General features: G+C 36.4%; 1 protein-coding gene across 11 annotated transcripts in view; it reads left to right on the top strand.

Annotated features, from left to right (window-relative positions):
* TJP1 (tight junction protein 1) overlaps positions 1–23,445 on the top strand; it is a 154,184-nt gene that overhangs the window by 86,505 nt on the left and 44,234 nt on the right. For all 11 annotated transcript variants that reach the window (XM_034667960.1, XM_034667963.1, XM_034667965.1 and 8 more), the window contains exons 3-8: positions 4,996–5,120; positions 5,821–5,923; positions 11,461–11,737; positions 15,147–15,250; positions 15,851–16,019; positions 16,800–16,947. In XM_034667960.1, the coding sequence (XP_034523851.1) occupies positions 4,996–5,120; positions 5,821–5,923; positions 11,461–11,737; positions 15,147–15,250; positions 15,851–16,019; positions 16,800–16,947 (926 nt within the window). The remainder of the gene's footprint in view (positions 1–4,995; positions 5,121–5,820; positions 5,924–11,460; positions 11,738–15,146; positions 15,251–15,850; positions 16,020–16,799; positions 16,948–23,445) is intronic.

Consider the following 23,445-nt stretch of genomic DNA (forward strand, 5'->3'; position numbering starts at 1 on the left):
CTGATCCAGGATTTACATGCCTTACTAAGTGCCAGAGCTGCATAGAAGCAGTGGTCCAGACCAGGTTTTCCACCCTGGCTCACTGCAGCCAAAAACTACACCTAGATTTGCTCACAAGTAAATCTTTAGGAAAATATCTTCTCATCTGTGTCTTTCTCATTGAAAGTTCCTGACATTTTCAGCATTTCTTTATGATATTTTTGTGTTATTTTAACATTTTTAAATAAAAGAATTACCAAACAAGATGTAAATGAACAACGTAAAAGTATATAGGATAAAAGATTAGTCTGAGTCTCTTCCAAGGAGGAAAAAAAACCAAAAGAATAATCCCACCCCCTACTCCCCACTGCTCTATGGGTATTCCTTGGGCATTTAGGTTTTTCCCCAGTATTTGCAATTAACAAACAATTGGAGATGCTTATGTATCTTCAAGGTAAATTCCTAGAAATTGGTTTGCACTGTCAAAAGATTAGTGCTTTTGTAATTTTTTTAGGTATTAACAAATTTCTAAAGAATTACAGTTTACATATCCATCCGCAGTATATACTTTTTCTCTACAGCCTTCCCAACAAAATGTCTTGTCATACTTTTAAGTTTTACCGTTCACTGTGTGGTTTAATGTGCATTTCTCTAATTACAAGTTTTAACATCTTATCTATCTTCTGCAAATGATCTGTTTCTTTGTTTTATTGTTTTTGTCCCTTTTCCTTATTTTTTAGTAGTTCCTAGTATCAGTGTTTTCAAAGTATGGCCTGAGGACCCCAAAAGGTCTCTGAAACTTTTTTAGGCTCTAGAGCAAATTATTTTCCTAATGGTATGAAAATGTTATTTGTCTTTTTCACTATATTGATATTTGTAGTAAAGGTGCAGCAGTGGTGGGTAAAACTGGCCTCCATAGCCCAAATCAAGGCAGTGGCACCAAACCTTACTAACAGTCACTGCCACACGCTCCCAGTTCAAAGAACAGTTCCAAGTTTGTTTCAGAATGATTCAAAGCAGTAAAAATTATTAGTTTTAGTTTTATCACATCTCAGCTTTTTTGAGTAGTTTTCAAATTATGCATTGAAATGGGATATATGCATAAGACAGTATACTGAGTACTCGTGTGATTGTTAGAATTGGAAACAATTTATGTGTATGTCTGTGTGTGTAACACTATTTTTACTTTAAGGAATGTATGGTTATCCTGACTTGAATATTTGACAGACATTTTTCTCAAATGAATGAGTACCTGTTGCTTCAGGGAAAATAATCCTGATGTATTTGTTGCCAATAAAGAAAATTGAATTTAAAACAAAAACTAACATTTGGAAATCTTTCACCTGCTGCCATGAGCTAATGGCTTTTCAGTACTTACAGATTTTGATGAGATTGGTAATGATAATACACAATCTTTATTTTTTTTGGTGTGTGATTTTATTTATTTGAGATTTTGAGAGAGTACAAGAGTACAAGCGGGGGCGGAGGGAGGTGGGTAGAGGAATGGGTAGGAGCAGAGGGACAAGCACACTCCCTGCTGAGCCCAGAACAGGTGCGGGGCTCCATCCCAGGACCCTGAGATCATGACCTGAGCCGAAGTCAGATGTTTAACCAACCAAGCCACCCAGGCACCACAGTACACAATTTTTAAAAGATATATAATGAAATGTGTCATCATTTAAAAGATTTGCCTAAGTATTTTTCAAATGACCAAGGCATGCTATTATAAAACCATGATAGATACAATACCCATTGGATGTACAAAACCTGCCAATGGATATTTGAGTACAAAGAGTTCATTAGTATATTTCAGATTGTACATTGCAACTGTTAAGAAACTCACACCAAATTTTGGTATAAAATCAAACCTGAATATCCATAATCACCTGAAAGGGCTACTAAAAAACCTCTTCCTTTTTTTTTTAACTGTGTATGTATGTTAAGCTGGATTTTCTTCATGTACTTTAATAAAAAGCAGCTGTTACAAGAGATTGAACGAATTTTCTTATACTTTTTAAAAATTTCTTACTAGTAGCTGTTGGATTTTGTCAAAGGCCTTTTTAAGATCTGTGGATGTAATCAGAATTTTTTTTCTTTTAGATTTAGTAATAGGATATATGTATGACATCAGTGAATTTCCTTATACATCAATCTTGCATTCCTGTAATAAGTCCCTTTGTCATGGAGTATTTGTAGGAAGTTGCCCTCTGTTTGCTCTTTTTCTGCTTAATACTTTTTGTATAGTTATATAGAAATCATTTGGGGCTTTAATATTTGAAGTGGGGCTCTGTCTTTATGGACAGTCACTCTCATTTAGATGTCAATATTATAGTTGCTTTATAAAAAGTTTAGAAGCTTTCCTTCATTTTCAGTGCTCTGGAACTATTTATGGAGTTTTGAGGCTACCTGGATAATGATGTCTTGGTAGAATTCCCCTATGAAATCATCTGTGGCTGGTGCTTTTTGTGTGGGATAATTTTCTCTATTTCATCTCTAGAAATTGCATTGTTTAAATTGCGTTTTTAATTTCTGATGGAGTCATTTCAGTAATCTGTATTTCCCTAGGAATTACCTGGTTCATCTAGGTTTTCTTTTTCTTTCCTTTTTTTTTTTTTTTTTTAAGATTTTGTTTTTTTATTTGAGAGAGAGGGAGATCCTGTATGCAGGCAGGTTGGGGGGGGCAGAGGGAGAAGTAGACTCCCTGCTGAGCAGGGAGCATGATGCCTGGCTGGATCCCAGAACCCTGGGATCATGCCCTGAGCCGAAGGCAGATGCTTAACTGACTGAGCCACCCAGGTACCCCTGCTTCATCTAGGTTTTCAAATGTATTTGAATTTGTTCTGTAAAGTAGTTTCTTGTATTTTCTAATTCTGTGCTAACAGTTGTTTCTTTCTAATCATTTCTTATTTTTGAAATTTTAGTCCTGTTTCTCTTTTGAAATTTGGATATTGTCAGTCTTTAAGTTATACTAAGGGAATGGTTTTGTGTAGTGATTTATTCTTGTAGTAGTATTTTGGGAGGATATATAGGGAAATGGATTCATACAAATGCCATTGTTTTTGGCTACCCAGAGTTTTCCTGTTTGTTTATTTCGACATTAACCTTTTTTTGCATTAGCCTTATTGCAATATAATTCACATAACATGCAATTCACTTTTCAAAGCATACAATTCAGTGGTTCTTAGTATGTTCACAGAATTGTATGACCAGGGGCGCTTGGGTGGCACAGCGGTTAAGCATTTGCCTTCGGCTCAGGGCGTGATCCCGGCGTTATGGGATCGAGCCACATCAGGCTCCTCTGCTATGAGCCTGCTTCTTCCTCTCCCACTCCCCCTGCTTGTGTTCCTTCTCTCGCTGGCTTTCTCTATCTCTGTCAAATAAATAAATAAAATCTTAAAAAAAAAATTGTATGACCATCACCAGTCATTTCTTAAATATTTACATTACCCGAAAAAGAAATACTGTACCATAAGCCATTACTCCCGAGTCTCTCCATCCTTTTCCACTCGTTGTTTTAGACAACCACCACTTTATAGATTTGTCTTTCTGTCTTTACAGGTTTGTCTTTTTTGAAAATTTCTTACAAACGGAATTATACTATATGTGATCTTTTATGATTGGCTTCTTTTATGGCATGTGTTAGTGCTTCATTTCTTTTTATTGCAAATAATATTCCATTGTATGGCTATACAATGTTTTATTTATCCATTCTATCAGTTGATGGACATTTGTGGTGTTTTCCCTTTTTCAGCTATTATAAATGATTCTGCAATGGACATTTGGGTTTAAGTTTTTGTGTGGACATAGTTTTCATTTGAGGAGGGATATATACCTATGAGTGGAATTACCGGTGTTTTGTTTTTTTTTTTAATAAGATTTTATTTATTTATTTGACAGAAAGAGCCACAGAGCACATGTGGGGGGAATGGCAGAGAGAGAAGGAGAGGCAGTCTCCCTTCTGAGCAGGGAGCCTGATGCGGGGCTTGATCCCAGGACCCTGCCAAAGGCAGATGCTTAACTGACTGAGCCACCTACGTGCCCCAGTATTCTTTCTTACGAAGAGTTTTTCTTCTTTCTTTTTCTTTTGCTACTTCAGTAGGCTTTGGGGTGGGAAGGAAGGTCATGACATATACCTAGTCCATGGTGGATGTGGTCTCCTTTGTTGTGGACTGGACAGCCTTTATCATTAGGTGGCTTGGATTGTAGTGTGCAGTATAGTATAGTTTATATGAAAACACACTCCTCTGCTTTAGTGTTTCTGGAACCCTAGGAAAATATTTGATGTTTCTTCAGACTACTCTGTATACTTCATTTCCTTTCAAGGGAATGGTATAGATTTTTTTGAGATTAGGTAATTTTTTAATAACTTGGAAATATTTTGAATTTTCTTTTTGGTCTGCCCTTAGTCATTGTGATTAAGATTTTCAGCTCATTTCGAAGTATATTTTTTATTACCTTTAATTAAAAATATATTTTAAATGGTTGGATACGGTTCTACTTTCTGTTACATGCAACGTTCATATAAGACCTTATTATAATGTACTATTTCTAAAGAGATTTTTAGCATAATTGAAGAAAGTTGAAATAACATATTTGATTTTCACAGCTATTGATGTTTTATTATACAAAATGGCAGCAGATGTCTATACTAATTAAGTGTTCATTCTATAAATTACTTGCCAGTGTTTGTGATAATGAAACTTGTGCACTGCAGTACCTTCAGGAGCCCTTCTGATATTAAAAAATAAATGCAGGATTTCAGAGCTCTGAATTTTTAAATGTATTTTAGTATTTAGAAAGCATTCATGTAATCAAATTTTAATTTATGTCCAGCATTTATTAGAGTATGTATTCCCATACCAGGATAGATGATTTTAGTATGTATCTACACAAGCAGGTGTTTGGATCACAGATGTAATAAGATTGTAATTTTTATATTTAAACTTTTTTAGATTGTATGATATAGTGAACAGTTATTTTTTGTAATAATGGTGTTTTCTGCAATTATTACTTTAGGCTCCTGGATTTGGATTTGGAATTGCAATATCTGGTGGAAGAGACAACCCTCATTTTCAGAGTGGGGAAACTTCCATAGTAATTTCAGATGTGCTGAAAGGGGGACCCGCTGAAGGACAGCTACAGTAAGCATGTTTCTTTTGGCTACCTGTGTTACAAGCACTGTTCCTGCCCTCAGTCACTGGCATACTCTGCTAGTGGTTTCTTTAAATTAACGTACATTTCTACTTATCTCTATCATAAATGGAAAGCTAGTATCCCTTACCTTAAATAGGTGGTTACTGTAAAAATAAAGATGGTGAAGAGAAAAGGTACTACTCAGTTTGGAGTTGAATTTAGGCTTCAGGAACCTCTCACGCTTAATCTTGTCCTTATTGTTAAGATAAGCAAGATAAAGAGAGGCAAAAGATACACTAGCTAGCAAAAAAGTGAGTGTATAGTCAGAAGGATTGAAAGAAAACTGGAAGGAGAAAGACTTTATTTTTTAAGAAGGGAATAATTTTTTCCAGGTATGTAACATAATATCATTTAATGCCCTCTAATTGTACCACCAAAAATTATTTTTTGTATTGTGGTACCTGTTCATTCTTTTGTAAAAACATTGTATTAATGATTTAAAAAAATTAATGGCCTGTGGTTAGTTACTAAACGTTGTAGGAGATCAGAAAGTAAATCGTTTGACGTTATTGTATCATTGATCCGAAGACAAATAGATGAACTACAATTAAACTATTTTTGTGGAAGTTCCCATCTTGAAAATATATTCACAAACTTATCTGTATGTTTTTTTCTTACATGTTATTTTGGTGACCTTTTTTTTCTTAGGGAAAATGACCGAGTTGCAATGGTTAATGGAGTTTCAATGGACAATGTTGAACATGCTTTTGCTGTTCAGCAACTAAGGAAAAGTGGGAAGAATGCAAAAATTGTAAGTATCTTTTACCTTTAATTTAGTAAAAGTATCAACTTTATGGTTGATATTTTTCTGGTTTTTTAATTCACTTAACCCTTTAAGAAAATGAAAACTGGATCAGTAGTTCTAAAGTTAGCTTATAGGAATGTTTCTTCTCATACTGGTGGTATGTTTTATCACTTTATTTTTTTCTTTTTTTGATTGAAGAGGAAAGGTGGGAGTGATTGAATGGTCATCTTTTTATGGCTTAATGTTTCCTTCTTTTTTAAGTACTTAAGTTAGACTGAATCTTGACATGTAGTCTGTTTGAAATATTTAGCCCTGTTTTCTGTTACAGGATTTGTTTAATGGGCAAGTTTTACATTGTCCCTTGAACACATACATCATCAACCACTTTCCTTGTTACTGTGATACAGTTTGAGGAGAGAGAAAGTGGTAAGATTTTCTTTGTAGGGTTGTTCAGGGTGCATTTTAATGTTACTGTTTTAGTATATACCTGGAATCTGTCTTCTACTTTATTATTTCTCTAAGAAGTCCTTTTTTTAAGTAAGGGAGAAGTTGTTCAGTTAACTCTTGATTAACTGGCCTCAAATCACAGGTAAAACTAAGCAAATGTGGCACAAAATGGATTTAATATAAAAGTCCTACTTAAAATTATATCCATGTTTAGGAGCATATTAGCTACTTTTTACCCACTTTGCTCCTCCCCCACGTTTTTGCCCATCTGACTTCTGAAAGGACTGATTAAGGCACTGCTTTGAGGCCTTTAGTTCAGTTATAAAAAGCAGGAAGAAGAGGCCAGGTAGGCAGCTAGATGGTTTGCCCTGCCTTTTCTATTGAGAACTTTTCTATCTTCTAGCAGACACTCAGAACCACAGTGTACCCAACGGAACGGAGAGGGCGTAAGGGGAAGGCCTGCATTGCATTTTGACCTTAGGGAATTGATGAGAGCTAGAAGGTGTATTCCCTGAGACTGTGCACCCCACAGTTGCTAGGCCCTCTTCCTTTTTGTAAGCTCCTTGCCATATGGTTTATTTCCACACCTGCGGTATTGCTGGTGAGGTAAGAGTTTTCTCAGATTGCAGTAGATCACTGTTGAGTTACTGCATTCCAAATGACAGACATCTTCTTTTGAGTATATATTTTTTTACAACTTCATTGTAATTATATTTTTACAACTATAATGTTATTTTTAAATCACAGTTTATATACATACTGGCTAGCGGGTAGTAAAGTTTTTAAATAGTTTTTAGAATATGAGATTGTAGTGTTTCTGGAAGCAAATTGCTGATTTTTATAATTGTTTATCTTAAAATTGAGTAAATTTTTGCATTCTTGCCTTAGCTGCTGATCCTAAGCATTGTTATTATTACTCATTGTGTTTTTCATTTGCACATTCCAATGTGAGCTCCTTAGGGTGCATGAGGTTGTGAGCTTCACCTATAACCCTAACTTTTAAGCTCTCTACTCCTCTGAAATGTGGAGCTGTTTTGTTTGCCGTGCAAAATATTCAACATATATACTCCACATTGATAATGTATCTAAGAAAGTTGTATTCCTGCACCCTAGACTTTTCCCCATAGAAATTATTTTATAAGAAGTAGGTCCAAAACCTGTAATGTATTTGAAATAGGAAAAGGATTTGGGGCAGCTTAAGGATGGATTTTGCTCTGACTGTACTTAGCTACATGAATTGGAAAGGCAGAACTCAGGAAGGTTGGGCAAGTATTTTTTTGCTCTATAGGGAGACGTTATAGGGGGATTAGGTAAAAGGGTGTTTTAATCAGCAGAGAGCTGTTCTTTTCTACATTTGAAGCAGTTGGATCATGTCTTACTTTGTTAAGTTTATCATTGTCATATGACATTTAGAATAAAACCGCAGTGTCTTAGATTGTGGTCTTTCATTGTGAGGTGTCTTTCTTAACTCTTAATTCATCCCCAGCCATAACCAGAACCTCAAGGTCATTATATACATTGATTTTGCTTGTTTAGTTTTGTGTTGTTTTTTTTTTTTTCCAGTTCTGAATAACCAGCTCCTCTTCCCCTCTCCCCAGTCTGCTAATCTCTTTTCTTCTTGTGCTCTTACATTGGGGTGGTTGGTTGTTTACATATAAATTATCTTTACATAAACTAAGAGGTCCTTGGGTATTAAGCATATAAATTATTTCTTTTCTGTTGAACTAAAATGTTAGAACTTTACTAGATAATGTAACTACCATAAATAGGCTAATTTAGCTTTAACAATAAGTGAAGTTAGAAATAGTTTATGACATAGTGAGCATGTATAGTTTTTACTAAAATTCTGAACATCCTAAAAAAGCATTATGAAGTAAATGGGCAGAAATATCTCCTGGAGATGACCTCTGTGAGCACTTCAGTATATCTCCATGTGGCTACTTACCTAACGCATTCATGGTTGGGCATTTCAGAAAGTGTCCAGTTTCTACAAGTATTAAAAAAAAATACTGTGTTGAAGATCATTGTGTTTCTTCCTACTTGTTCAGTGACTGTTTAGGAATAACTTCCTAGGAGTGACTTTTCAGTCAGAAGGCATGAATGACTTGATTTATGTATCGCCAGTGCCCTTCAGAAAGCCAATAGGGTATTGAGAGTCCAGTTTTATTGACAGTTTTTAAATCTTTGCCAACGGACTGAACATAGTATTTCAAATGAAATATTTTACAGTACAAATGAGTTTGATCATCTCGTAGTATATATACTGCCCATTTATGTTTCTTTTTTGCTTACTCCTTTGCATTTTTATGGTGACAATTGTCGTGGTAGAGAGCTATATATATTAGGATGGTTAGCCTTATGTCATAAGTGTGAGTGTAAGTTGTTTATGGTGATTGGGGGGGTGTTTTTATGTCATTTTGTTTCAACACTGAAATGCTTTCATTTTTATGTTGTCATGTCTGTCAGATATTCACTTGATTGGTTTTGCCTTTGGTGTCAGGCTTACAAAAGCCTTTACCTTACCAGAGTTATAAAAGCATATATCCTATATTTTATTCTAGTACCTGTAGGATTTCATTGTTTTATTTTACACTGAATCTTTAATTCAACTAAACTCTTTTGAAGTAGGCCTTTCCCCCCAAATTTCTCTTTCAAAATTTTCAGTGTTAAAATCAAGCATAATTGTCAAATCTGCTAATATCTTCTTGTAGGTTTATAACCATTAACTATAATATACATAGAGAATTGGAACAGATTGGATATTTTTCAATAAGTTAAGCACTTAGCTGGCTCCAAATATTTCATTATAGGTATAGTTAAATGCATGGCAAGGACCTTCTCTGAGGAACTTGAATCTTAATAGGATAGATGGGTATACACATTAGTAACCATAATGCACATTGGGGATTGAGAGTAGTTTCAGGTACATTAAATTTCCAAAGAGGTGGCAGGCACTCTTTTGGAGGAATACATGGAAAGCTCCTAGTCCTCATCTGGTTACTTTGTTTTTATTTGTATATTACTAGGGGGGAATTGAAGATTTAAAGTAATACTGCAAAAGTATTACTTCTAAATTAGTTTTTGGAGATTGAAATAGAGGTGAGACTAAAATGCAGAGTCAGTTAAGAATGCTTTACAGTAAATGTTACTTGATAAGGGCCCGAGCTTGGGGCACAGAGGGTGGAATGACAGGCATCCTTCTCTCAGTTCCTAACAGGGAACAGCTGTCTGTTCTTGTTATGTGTTGGCATCTTGCTTCTTCAGCTTCAGTGTTGTTTCCTCAGAAGGGCCTTCTCTGATCACCCTTGGTACTAGAAAGGAGCAGCAAGCAGTATTAAGTGTAGAGCAGCCCTTTGAAGAAAATTAGCCACAAAGGGAGGAGATAGGATAACTTGGAAATATGTAGCAAGACAGAGGAATAGAAGATTAATTAGCAGATTAGTAGTAGGCAGAGGACAAGTTTGAGGGAGAGATGAAAGTTGTAGGTAACTTCAGGGGTTGTTATTGTCGAAGGTCTTGGAGGTGGGTAGGGATAAGGATAAGAGCTCATATAGGAGGATTTCATTCTTACAGGAAGAGGGTCAACTTGGTCTTTGAGCCCCGAAGGAAGACTAAATAAATGAGATACTGAAAAAACGTAGGAGTATAGTGGAAGTAAAGTGGCACTGATCTCTTTGAGTCAGGTTAAGTGATTGGGATCTTGGAGAATGGTTTTGGAATACCTGTGTTAGTAAATTCCATAGAGAGGCAAGGGGTAGAGGAAAGGATTACTGAACCAGCAAAAGAATTCTGGCAAGTAAAATTAACTTATGGAGGACCTGTTCAGCAAAGTGTGGAAATGCAGCCATCTGAAGGTAAAGATAATACAGGACTGGAGTTTTTCATGGCAGGTAATTGAGAGGTCAGGAGAAAGTCATTTAAATATCACAGCATGACATTTTAGGAAAACTTGGGAGCAAGGCAGGTGAAACCAGGAAAGAATTAATGGACTGGGAAAATAGGAGAGAAAGGAATCAGAAAGAAGATGGGAATAGAAAAGTTTCAGTAGATCAAGGCATCAAAAGAAGACAAGGAGTGTTAACCTAAGAAGATCTTACAGATCTCTGATGAGATCCAGGGTGTATCAGGGTGAGAAGGTGAGATGCACGCAGTCCAGGGATTAAGAGGCCACTCAGTCAGAAGGTAATGCTTGTAGATCTTGAACCTACAGAAAGTGAAGGAAATAAATGAACAGGGAAAATTGAGCCACTTATCAGAGTCATTGAGGAAAGAAAGCCAGAAAAGGGGATTTATACCAAGGTGAGAAATTATAAATTGGAGAGATACAGAAACTGAAAGCAGTTTGTATTGGTGAAGTATAACAGAGTTATTAGCTCCAATGTTACTAAGTTGATTGTTAGTGTGGACGTACAGTAAATTTCTCTGTTAAGAGTTTCAGTAGGATAGTTGTGGGCCTTGATGATGATGGATTCTGAAAATTTCAAGGAGTCAAGTTGGGCTAGCAAGTTTGCTTGGTAGCAGCTACAGTATATTTGATGGTATTAGAGTACAGTGCCCCATCCTTTATCCCAGCCACCAACAATTATTAGTTTTTCTTTAAGCTTGTGGTTATTACACCTAGAAAATCTTTCTGAATTAAGTAACTAAGGACTTCATTTGGATCACTATTCCAGATTTTTTTTAAAAGATTTTATTTATTAGAGAGAGAGGCAGCAAGAGAGGGAACACAAGCAGGGGGAGTGGGAGAGGGAGAAGTAGGCTTCCCGCTGAGCAGGGAGCCCGATGTGGGGCTCGATCCCAGAATGCTGGGATCATGACCTGAGCCTAAGGCAGACGCTTAATGACTGAGCCACCCAGGCGCCCCTCACTATCCCAAATTTGGTTCTTAACCAGATCTGTTTGTCAAGAGAGCAGAAAACACAACATTTTGGAAATGTATTTTCTAGTAATTTTTGATAATTTTTTGTGTATTGTGTCTCTCTCATTCATAATTAGTTTAATTGATATGGGACCAGAAAACTGTAATTTTCCTCCCTTAGAAATGATAGTATATATATATGGAAATCAGTCAGCTTTCTTGTAATCTTTATTTGTAGACCATTCGGAGGAAGAAGAAAGTTCAGATACCAGTTAGTCGTCCTGATCCTGAACCGGTATCTGGGAATGAAGAAGATAGTTACGATGAGGAAGTCCATGACCCAAGAAGCAGCCGTGGCGGTCTGGTCAGTAGAAGGAGTGAGAAGAGTTGGGCAAGGGATAGAAGTGCAAGCAGAGAGAGGAGTTTGTCCCCACGGTCTGATAGGCGATCTGTGGCCTCCAGTCAACCTGCCAAACCCACCAAAGTTACATTGGTGAAATCCCGGAAAAATGAAGGTATTCTCTACTAACTCTTTTATCATTTTCACATGAAAATGTTAACACTAATTGTGGTAAGAAGTAAAATTGCCATCCCTTCCTATCCTTGCTTTTGTTGTCTTTTGCTATCTTCATTGTTATGTCCTATTGCCATAAGTCATGTCCCATTTAACAGGCTTCAGGGATCATCTCTTCTCTAGCAGATAGTCCTTCAAATAAATTGTCTAGTAGTTGGATTTTGGGTTTCTTATTGTGATTAGGATAGCCAAATACAAATTATGCTAACAAATGTCATACCATCACCAAGCTCAAATTCAGTGTTTTACCTAGCTGTTAGGGTCAGTAGTAGCATAACTATGGGAAGAAATCTTGGGCTTAGGTGGGGTAGGGGGAGGAATACTTTTTAAATGAAGAGATTAAGGGAAAGGAGCCCCTGATAGGGCATCTCTCTTTAATGCAGGAAGGACATCTTTGCAGTTTTTGAAACTGAAGCCTGCTGCCTCCCCTCGATCAGATTTGATAAGAATGAATCTGATTGTGGCATCCTCCTGCTATGGACATGTCTCTCAAATGCAGGAAAGCATCTGTGACTGATCATTTTGGTAAAAAGGTGTTGTGCTAAGAATATCATGCAGGCTCAGTTTGATCTGCTCTACCAGCACCTGACAGATATTTTTCTAGTTCTTGCTCCCCACCCTGCTCCGTAGTGGATTTCTCAAACTGTCTACCCCTGCTGTTTCTACTTCATTTTACCACTCATTTTCCAACCCTCTCTGGCCTAATATCTGTTTCACCTTGCTCCCCCAGACTGTTCACACTAATTCAGTGGAAATTTTCGGTTTTTATTTTACTTGCCTTTTCAGTACCATTTTGCATAGCATTAACCACTTCCTATATTTTGTATATGTGCTACTGAAGCGAGCACGACTTCTGTGTTTTGAAATAATGTCTTCTCTCGGCTTCAAAAGAATGTTAATATTGTGTCCTTCTGGGTCTCCCATCCCCTTTCTGTATCCTTTGCAACTTCATTCTCCTCATCCTACCCTCTAATCTTAGGTAGATTTTTGTTCCAGAATCTCTTTTTTTCTTCAACATAACCTCTTTAGGCAGCCTCATCTACTATTGCCTCAGTTATCTGCTGCTGATAGCAAAACTTACTTCTCCAGGTCATGTCTGTGTACTTTTGCAAGCCAGCTGACGATGAGGCATACTCACTTCGCTGTTTCATGTAGCTCCCTCAGACTCCACACATCTTAAATGAAACTCACATCTTCCTCTTAAAATTTTTGGTTTCTTATGAAGTCACTCGTTCGATATATTCTCATCTACCTGGTTTCTCATGCCAGTTATGGATAACATGGTAGTTATCCTTAACTTCTCTCTTTTCCTCACTTTCCTATACCCAGTTAGTAAAAATGCTAACTTCCTAAATACCACTCTTAAATAACCATCCCACTTCTGCCTTTCTCCACCACCAACACCCTTATCCAAGCTACCATAATCATTTTTCTTTCAGCTGTATTGAGATGTAATTGACATTGTATATAAATATTTAAAATTTTTTACATTTAAGATGTAAACATGGTGGTTTGATATATGTATACATTATAAAATGATTACAGTGAAGTTTATCAAAGCATCATTTACATGATATCTTAGTTACCTCACGTCCTCTAATAGTTTTTGGGGGGGGGTTCTGGTGAGCAGCCATCACCCCTTAAGTGAACTTAATGAGTCTCAAAAACTAGTCTCTGTATCCCTTCCAGTCAGTTCTGCAGACACCTTCACAGAGATGCATTTGTTTTTAACCATTCTGTCTCTACCACCCCCCCACCCCACATACACACACATACCCTCATCCTTCTGGTATAGTAGTATTTCCACTTGAGTATTTGTTCCTTCAGGGAGGCCTTCTCTGACTCCATACTGGAGAGGAAACCCTGTATTGCCTTTATCTGAACTCCTCTCACACTTATATTTGGCCCCACTGTGTATGGAAGTTGCCAAAGTGCAGGGACTATCTCTCATTTGCTGCTTTTTATCCATAGTGCCTGGTACATAGTTATGTTGACCCAAGGAAACACTTGGAGTAAATGAATATATGAGGATTATCTTGAAGTCATCCTTGTATTGGTCGTTTTTTTAATCTTTTTTTTTTTTTTAAGATTTTTTCATTTATTTGAGAGTAAGAGCAAAAGGGGGTGGGTAGGGGCAGAGGGAGAGGGAGAAGCAGGCTCTCCACTGAGCAGAGAGCCCAACACGGGGCTCCATCCCAGGCCCTGGGATCATGACCTGAGCTGAAAGCAGATGCTTAACTGACTGGGCCACCCAGGTACCCCTGTACTTTTTAATCTTAAATAAGGACAGGTTTGTCATCAATCCCGTATTCTTTTGTGATATGACAACCATTTATTAAGCACACGACCGCCTAGATCCCCTCAAAAGTCATTTTATTTTTTTACCCTGATTTTCCTGCTTGTGAGTACTCTGTATATTTGCCTTAAGTTAAGCTGTAACTCTGATGTAACTTCTACAAGCTTGAGTTAGCTGAACTCCTGACCATCCCATTTTAAAAACAGAAACCCCAAGATGAATTTTTTGGGTTTCCCCCCCCTTTTCTTTAATGCAGAAAGACACAGTCCTTTCCTCTCTCCTGAGAGAACCAGGAGCAGTGCTTTTCCTGTTGACATTATGTTGTCATCATTGTTCTAATTCAGAAACAGACAGACAAAATTCTACAGTTTTGCAGGTACCTGAACAGTTTTCTGGACACTCCTGGTACCTTCCTCAACTCTGACCGTTTCCTCACCCACAGATAGAATTAATGTTGCCTCACTTTTGGATACTTGGTTGGTGTTAAAAGGAAAGGGCTGGCATTTATAACGCCTGCCTATATCTGCACAGCTAGTTGAAGCCCTTGTTTGCACTAATACAGAGTGTATGTCCTGATGCTCTGCGTATGTCTCTCCAGTGTTAGAGGTGTGTAGAACTGGAAAGACTTGTGCTCTAGGAAATTGGGGAAAACAAAAACACTGTATGCTTGGTAACACAAGTCGTCAGTAAAATTGTCAACCTTTCTAGAGTTTTTCCAGCCTTAAGCAGTTCACTTTTTAGAATTGTATTCATTAAACCTTCTGAGTTTATTATTATAACATAGAAAGAAATGGTCTACTCTTCAGGACTATTTTCTCTGAGTAAAATGGGAATAAGGTCTCTCAGTCTTCTGCTTGAATCATATACTTCCTTTGCTTTCACATTGACATGCACACTTTTGATGATTAGGGAAAATGTCATCTTTGCAGGGTAACCAGTAATTTCTTGTTACTTCTTGTACTTAAAAACTCAACGTGGTGATTACTATTACACTTTTAAACTATTTAAGTCCCTTAGCATTTTACACTAAAGACATTTAAATATATTCTTTCAGAATATGGTCTTCGATTGGCCAGCCATATATTTGTAAAGGAAATTTCACAAGATAGTTTGGCAGCAAGAGATGGCAATATTCAAGAAGGCGATGTTGTACTAAAGGTATAGTCCTGTTCTTATATTTTAATGAACTGTGAAATAGAAAACAAATTATAGTGTAACCATATAGTTTCTTCTCATGTTCGAAGCAGTTTTGCCAAAGAAATTAAAAATCAGTGTTTGGCACTGGATGGTTTGCCACTTTTAACGGACAAAAATAGTTTGTCCATTATTACATGTCAGCACTGGTTTTTCTTTAGGCATGGAGTCATCCAGAGCGAATTAATCACTACAAATGAATATCATTCACTGATTGGAGCTACTTTGTAGGTAGAGATGTCTAGTTTTATACAATAAGTGGTTTTGATAACTGCTCTAAATATTATTGAAATGTTTGTTAGTTTGCTGAAAAGTAATAGAAAGTGACAGGCTTTTCGGGATAGGCTCGGTGATACTAATTTGGGTTTTCTGACAAAGCAACAGTATGTTAAAATTCTATTATTTCAGGGAAGAGGAGTACTTTGGTAATACAGGAAAGTATAAAGGGAATATTTTGGTTCTTACAGCAAGCCAAGGATAACTTAAATATTCCTGTTTCATGACATTATGTTAACATTTGTATTTTTGTCATTTATTTTCAACCTAGTTCCTTTTCCGTTGCAGATAAATGGTACCGTGACAGAAAATATGTCACTGACAGATGCAAAAACATTGATAGAAAGGTCTAAAGGCAAGTTAAAAATGGTAGTTCAGAGGGATGAACGGGCTACCCTATTGAACGTCCCTGATCTTTCTGACAGTATCCATTCTGCTAATGCCTCTGAGAGAGATGGTAAGTACAGTTCTGTTTGGAGAGTCCCTTTAAGTGACCTGTTAAAGTAATAGGAAGATTTGATATGTTTGAGTGAAATAATTTTCTACAAGCCAGACACCTTCAAAGTCTAAGAATTACAAATATATATATTGGAGGTAGAGGGTTTACTTCAACATCAGTGTGGAAGTTCAAGGTGAATAACATGATGGTTTGATTTACATATATTGTGAAACAGTTACCATAGTATATTTGGTTAATGTCCATTATCTTCTCCTATAGATAAAATAAAAAGAAAAAAAGTTCTCCTCGTGGTGAGGACTCTTAGGATCTAGTCTCTTTAACAACTTTATGTACCATACAGCACTGTTAGCTATAGTCATCATGTTGTACATTACATCCCTGGGGCTCATCTATTTTGTAACTGGAAGTTTGCACCTTGCTCTAATTCCCCTTCCCCCCTCTCCCTCCCCTCCCTGGTAACCACAGATCTGATCTATTTTCTATGATTTTGGTCGTTGTGTGGGTTTGTGGTTTTTTTGTGGTTGGTTGTTTTGTTTTGTTTTAGTCTTTCTCTGGCTTATTTCACTTAGCATATGCCTTCAAGGTCCATCGATGTTGTCACTATTTTTTTTCTGTAGGCAGCTCACCATTTTTATCAGTGGTTGATGAAGCTAATGCTTAAACCAACAATCTTATATGAAATTATATTTAGTAGCTTATATCCATTATCATTGGAGTAACTTATATTTTACTGTAATCATTTCATGGGAGAATAAATCGCACCCTTTTACCTAACAGACATTTCAGAAATTCAGTCACTGGCCTCAGATCATTCTGGTCGATCACATGATAGACCTCCCCGCCACAGCCGGTCACGATCACCTGACCAGCGGTCAGAGCCTTCTGATCATTCCAGACACTCTCCACAGCAGCCCAGCAGTGGCAGGTAAATCACACTCTATTGTTAATATAGTTATATGTGCTTGATACATATTTCTGGTATTACTTAAAAATAAAACTAGAAGACAGATTTTTCTTTTGATTACCAAGTTTAAGTAGGGTTTGTGTGTATGCGTGCGTGTTTGTGTGTGTGTTTTTTTTAATCAACTTAAGGATTATCTAGAAAACCAGAAGTCAGTGAAACTTCTTAAAGAGCAAAAAAGTAAATATTTTAGGTATGCAAGCTACACAGCTTCTTGTCACTACTCTGTCTTTGTACCAGAGAAGTGTAACTGTAGACAGTATGTAAATGAACAGACGGTGGTGTTCCAATGAAACTTTTTATAAAAACAGTTGGTCTTAAGCTGCAGCTTGCTGATCCACTGCATAAGAAGGTACTAGCCAGCTTATAGAATCTGTTGCTTGGGAAGGTTAACTATATGCTAGCAATCCTTTCCTAGACAGTTTATCCTGGACTTTGTTTTCCCTTTAAAAATATACTCTAGTATTTATGCCAAAGAGTCTGGTATGCTAATAGTATATGACTTACCTGAGTTTATATGGTCTTTGAGGTGGTTGCATATACATTTGAGAAACTGAAAATTATGGCCCTTATCTCTAGAAAAGGGCACATATACACGTACATGTAGCATTTTACTTTAAATTTGTGGACATTCCCAGGGCTCTGTAGGCTACCCAGTTGATCTGTGGTTTTTAATAATAATCCATATGGAGCTCTTCAGGAGGCACTTCAAAACTTGAGTGGAACAGTTTAGGATTAGAGGTGGTAATTTGGGACTTATTTGCATGGAGATGTTAGTTCAAGCCATAGAAGTCACTAAATTTGCTAAGAAAAACAATGTGGAGAGGTCAAGAACTGGACCTTGGGGAGTACATGTCTTAAGGAAGGTGAGGAGGCAAGAAAGAAGGAAGTATACAGAGAAAGGAGGAGTATCTGGCCCAAAAGAAAGCTTTTTAAAAGATGGCCAAAGGTCATAGTGATACGGTTGTGCACTGCTGGTGTTAGAAATTTGTGAAGCTGATTCTTTCTAAATTTCAAATCTTAGATTTTTAAATTATATTAACTCTGATTTCTATTTTAAGGTTGAAATGATTTTTTGAAAAGGAATATTAATAGTGTGTCGTAAGCCATCCTGGTTTATCTTATAACTGATTATTTTTAACTGCTGCAAGTTAATATATTAGTTCTAACAATCTTCCTCACACAGCATAGATGTTACCTGGAAAAGGATTACTGCCACAACACATACATAGTGATATAACTGACACCCTTGGATGATTCATGGGAGCAGCTGTAATTTTAACACATTTCTCTCACCTAGATACCATGCTGGTATCAAACAATTTGGACATTATTTCCCTTTAAAAAAAAATCCAAATTTTGGGCATTAGTTTTTATTGTGAGCAAGTATGAAATTTTAGAAAGTTTTTTTGATGTCTCCTTTTTTCCATTTAGATTTCATTGACATTTGGCATCTGCAACTTAAAAGTTGAGGTTTTTTTTTTTTTTAAAGATTTTTTATGTTACAGTTGGGGGGTTTTAATTTGGAACCTCAGGTATTTTCATGGGTAATGCCAGTTATATGAGATCTTTTAAAAATACAGAATCCTGGGCCCTGTTCTCAGATGGAGGCAGGGAATAGTGGGTTTTTTTGTTTTTTTAAGTTCCTGGTATCATTGTCTTCTGTGCACTACCAGATTTAGGAACATGGTTAGAACATGTAGGATATACTAAAGAAAAGATAGTACTTCAACTACAGAAGACCCAAAGTCTTCAGGTTATTTCCAGATTTTTGTGCTGAGAATTTAATTCCTGAGAACTCCATGACCTGCCCATGGGCAAGATATACAATAGTAACAGTTGCTTAAAGGTTTTATTTCTTCCCCTAAAGTTCATGTTAAAATTCAAATAACTGTGGAGTTGTAGAGGATTATCCTGTGTTGAGAAATAATTTAGATGTTAAGAGTAAAATCCTGATATTAAAAAACACTGTGGGTCCTACACAGCATTCCCTCATTGTTGTGACCTACTTACATTCTTTTACGTGATGTTCTTTCCTGAGAGAGCAAACATAACATGGACAGACCTCTTGAGAAAAACACATTAGCTTGTTAATTCATTATAACTAAGTGAGCAATGTATCCTCACTATTGTCTGGAACAGGGGTTGGCAGACTACAAACTATGGGCCAAATACAGCCTGCTGCCTGATTTTGCAAATAAAGTTTTATTGGAACCCATCCTGTAATGGCGTAACTGAGAAGTTGCAACAGACTGTATGGCTCAGAGAGCCATATAAGGAAAAAGTTAGCCAGTCCCTGGTCTAGAATGTTAAAATAGTCATGTTTTAAAGCTAAAAAACAATATATGTATAGAGAGAATTATTACAGTGATTTCCTTATACCTTTCTTATACCTTAATGCTGTTGCCAGGTTTTTTTTTGTATTTTATTCAGTGATGTTTCAGAGCCCACTCTAGGTTAAGACTTGTACTCTACGAGCTGGGGATACTGAGAGAGCCCACAGCTGGTGGCACTAGTGGCTGCATGGTGATTACCAAGTAGCTTGCACTGAGAAGATTCCCTCACTGATCTCACTGTGATCCCTACACGTCTAGAAAGTATTTGATTTGCAGGCTATGTTCCAAGCCTCTGCTTGGTTATAGTTTACCCTCCCTACTGTGTAACATTTAATTTAACAGATCCGTTTTAGGACTTTTCCCCCTTGAGTGACAACATATGTTTACCTTTTTTGTTCTGTCCTGTGATGCTACTGATTATCATAAGCAGGTGCAGACTGAAAAAATTCTATTGCAGTAAAAGCTCAGACTAAGATAATGTTGAATTTGGGTTGTAAAGATTATGTTTTGTATTACTTAACTCAGGCATTCCATAAACTGACAAAGTTTATTTAAAGCCTGAGTTGTTGTCTGAAGTTTTTAGGGAATGTATTTTAACAAATAGAAAAGATTTGGGGCACCTGGGTGGCACAGCGGTTAAGCGTCTGCCTTTGGCTCAGGGCGTGATCCCAGCGTTCTAGGATCGAGCCCCACATCAGGCTCTTCTGCTATGAGCCTGCTTCTTCCTCTCCCACTCCCCCTGCTTGTGTTTCCTCTTTCGCTGGCTGTCTCTATCTCTGTCAAATAAATAAAAAATCTTTAAAAAAAAAAAAACAGAAAAGATTTAATTTATATTTAGCGTATCTGTTTAATAAAAATTTTTGCTTTTGAAGTACTTGAAAGCAGTGTTTTAAGAAATTTGAAACTTTATAAAATTTGCAATATTCTCTTTATTCATTGTTTATTTCTCCTGAGAGAAAAGGCTTCCACTAAATTCTGAATTTTGTGGTATCAGGATTGATATAGTTTATGGTATAGTAAATGCATGATAGTAAAATTGAATTTTACAAATGAGAAATTTCTAGACTAAATCCAAGTGTTCAACCCGGTCAAGCTGATATATTTGGGTTGAAAACCATTTACCTGTACAGTCCACCTTTTACTATCACCCTTTTACTATACAAGGTTGAATTTAAGCTCATAATCTTGTTCTCCAAGAGTGCCAGGTAAATCCTAATACCTATGCATATAGGGTATATAATGTATCTGCTTAAATACCTTAGAGGAGTCTTGGCTTTTATATTAAAGATCATTATTTTTACTTACACACTTTACATTTTTTGTTACCTTCCATAATTGTTTTCTTAGATATTAGAGAGCTATTATAAATATTTTTTAATTCTAGTGTATAGTTTCTGTCAGATATTGCTTGGTTCTCCTGGAACTTTGCCAGTAGGCTAAAAATTATTGAGACATTTACATGTATCAGTTGGACATTTCTTTTTTTTTTTTTTTAAGATTTTATTTATTTATTTGACACAGAGAGAGACAGCCAGCGAGAGAGGGAACACAAGCAGGGGGAGTGGGAGAGGAAGAAGATTCAGGCTCCCAGCAGAATAGGGAGCCCGATGTGGGGCTCGATCCCAGGACCCTGGGATCACGCCCTGAGCCAAAGGCAGACACTTAACAACTGAGCCACCCAGGCGCCCCCAGTTGGACATTTCTTTTACTATTTTAACATGTGGAGAACTGCCCATCTTTTGACTGGTGAATTTCAGATTTTGTTTTCTGATCTTTGGTTTTAGTTCTTTGTCTTAAGTAAAAAAGGTTTTATTACCTCCTATTTAATAGATAGATGTTTTATTCAGAACAAGATTTACATGTGATAATGTTAGTAATTAACTTGGTGTAGGTACTGCTACATTTTCTTTCTCAGACTATGAAGGCATGTTGAGGGCATGTTGGTTTGTTTGGTTTTGGTTTCTCCTTCATCTGTGAAAAAAAAGGGCCATGTAGAAAGATAACGATTCTTGAAGTGTCTCAGTGAAAATAATTAATGGATTAATGACTTCTTCCAATTGGCTCCTATGTCTTCCAGTTGGACTAAGGCAGTTGGTTGTGTGTTGATGCAGCACCATGAACATTTTACAGCGAAGGTTCCAAGATATATTTTTTTTACTATTGACATTATCCTGCTAATTTTTACTAAACTAAATATTTATTGATACCATGTATATGTTATCAATATATTGTTATAAATTATGCCCTGAACAGTCTAGGCAAGGTCCATGCTGTCATAGAACTTTAGGGCTTACACCCAGGTGAAGAAAGCAGATAAGTAAGTTTGAAATATGAATAGTGGTAAGTACTATAAAGAAAATCAGGGTATAGTATGATAGAGAAGGCAGAGGGGACAATATTAAATAACATGGTCAGAGAAGAAGGCTTCTTTAAAGTGACCTAATTTTGAAATGAGTAAGAAAGAACTCTCTCAATGAAGATTATTACAAAATAAAAATAGCATGTGCCATTTCTCAACTGGTTGGAATAACAGCAAGATGACCTGTGTGGCTAGATCACAAGAGCGAAGGAGATAGTGATTGGAGTTCTAAGAAGTTTTTTCTTCTGTTTTGGAAAACATTGTTTCAGTAGAAAAAATATGAAAGTTTTTTTTTAAGTTGTTTATTATTTGAATTTGGGGTTTTTTGGGTAAGAGTCTTTGTCTGACATTTCAAAATGAGTGGAATACTGATGACCCATCCTGAACTTTTGTTACTTAGATGAGAGCCAACTTGTTTTCAGTCCTTGGGAATTTTAGGTTACCAGGCTAAAATTCCAAGCTGAGGCTGTTTTTGATATGCTCTCTAAGGAGCCAGGCTGAGGGAAGACCATAGTTAGTGCATTTCTGTAGTCATTAACTAGAAACCCAAGTGTAAGAATGTGTGTGCTCAGTGATTGCTGGTCAATTTTAACACATAAGGGGAGTTATAGATCTAATGGGAGAAAAGCAGGCTTAAATGTTATATTTTATAGCCACAATTTAAAAAGTAAAAGTGAATTTTAATAAATTCATCAACTCTTATACAAGTACAATATAAAACATAAAATATGGTATTTAAAAATGGACTGTCCACTTGGTAATGTGTGTTAAAAATAGTAAATGTGTGAAGACTCTTTTATTTCCAGATTTAAATAATGTAGAACAATCTTCTGTTGGCCTTGTGAGAATGTTCATAAAAAATGAGAGAGTTGCAACATTGGTCTCTTGTTGTAAAATCAACCAAACGTACCACTCAGTCAGATGATCGTTTCACTCTAGGGGAACCTACGTGGGTCAGTTTGTTGAGCATCCAATTCTTGGTTTTGGCTTGGATCATGATCTCAGGGTAGTGGGATTGATCCCCGCATCGGACTCCACGCTCAGTGGGGAATCTGCTTGGGGTTCTCTCCCTCTCTTTCTAAAATAAATAAATCTTAAAAAGATTGTTTTACTCCAAATATTAATCTAAGTACCTGATAATCATACCACTGATGAAGGCTTAATGATGCTATCCTTAAATTAAAAAAAGGTCTTCCTTAGTCCTTGTCATTATTAAAAATTATGCATTTCTACAAAAATCATAGTTCAAACAACAGATCTGTTTTCCTTCTAAATCAGATGGACCAGGTTAGTCATCATCACCATCATAAATGAACATGTAAGATTAGAAGCTCTGTACAAAATGATAAGCTTCATAAAAGTTTGTATCTGGGTTATCGCCTGGAAGCCATTTGCCAAAATGAGCAGCGTAGATAACTCAAATTTTTTCAAAAGCATATATACACGCACGTATGTATTTCTAGAAAGTAGATTACAATAGGTAAAAAATAAACTTAAATTGTGGGAAATTAGCTTGTAAATACACAAAATAGGTATAATTATTCCTTTGTTTTCTTAGTATACCACTCTTTTCTTCTGTGCCCAAGTGCCAGCTTAGAATCTCTGCATCTCTCTGCCTTTGTCATCCCTAGAATTCTGTATGTGCCATGCAGAAAGAGATCATTAATTTTTTTATTGCTATTAAGGAGGGACTACAATGTATAAGTATCATTTTGTTTCCATATAAAATTTAGAAGATGGAGCAATGGTCATAACATTCTAAATAGT

Source organism: Ailuropoda melanoleuca, chromosome 9 (genome assembly GCF_002007445.2).
Source record: "Ailuropoda melanoleuca isolate Jingjing chromosome 9, ASM200744v2, whole genome shotgun sequence".
In the NCBI taxonomy this organism is placed as follows: domain Eukaryota; kingdom Metazoa; phylum Chordata; class Mammalia; order Carnivora; family Ursidae; genus Ailuropoda; species Ailuropoda melanoleuca.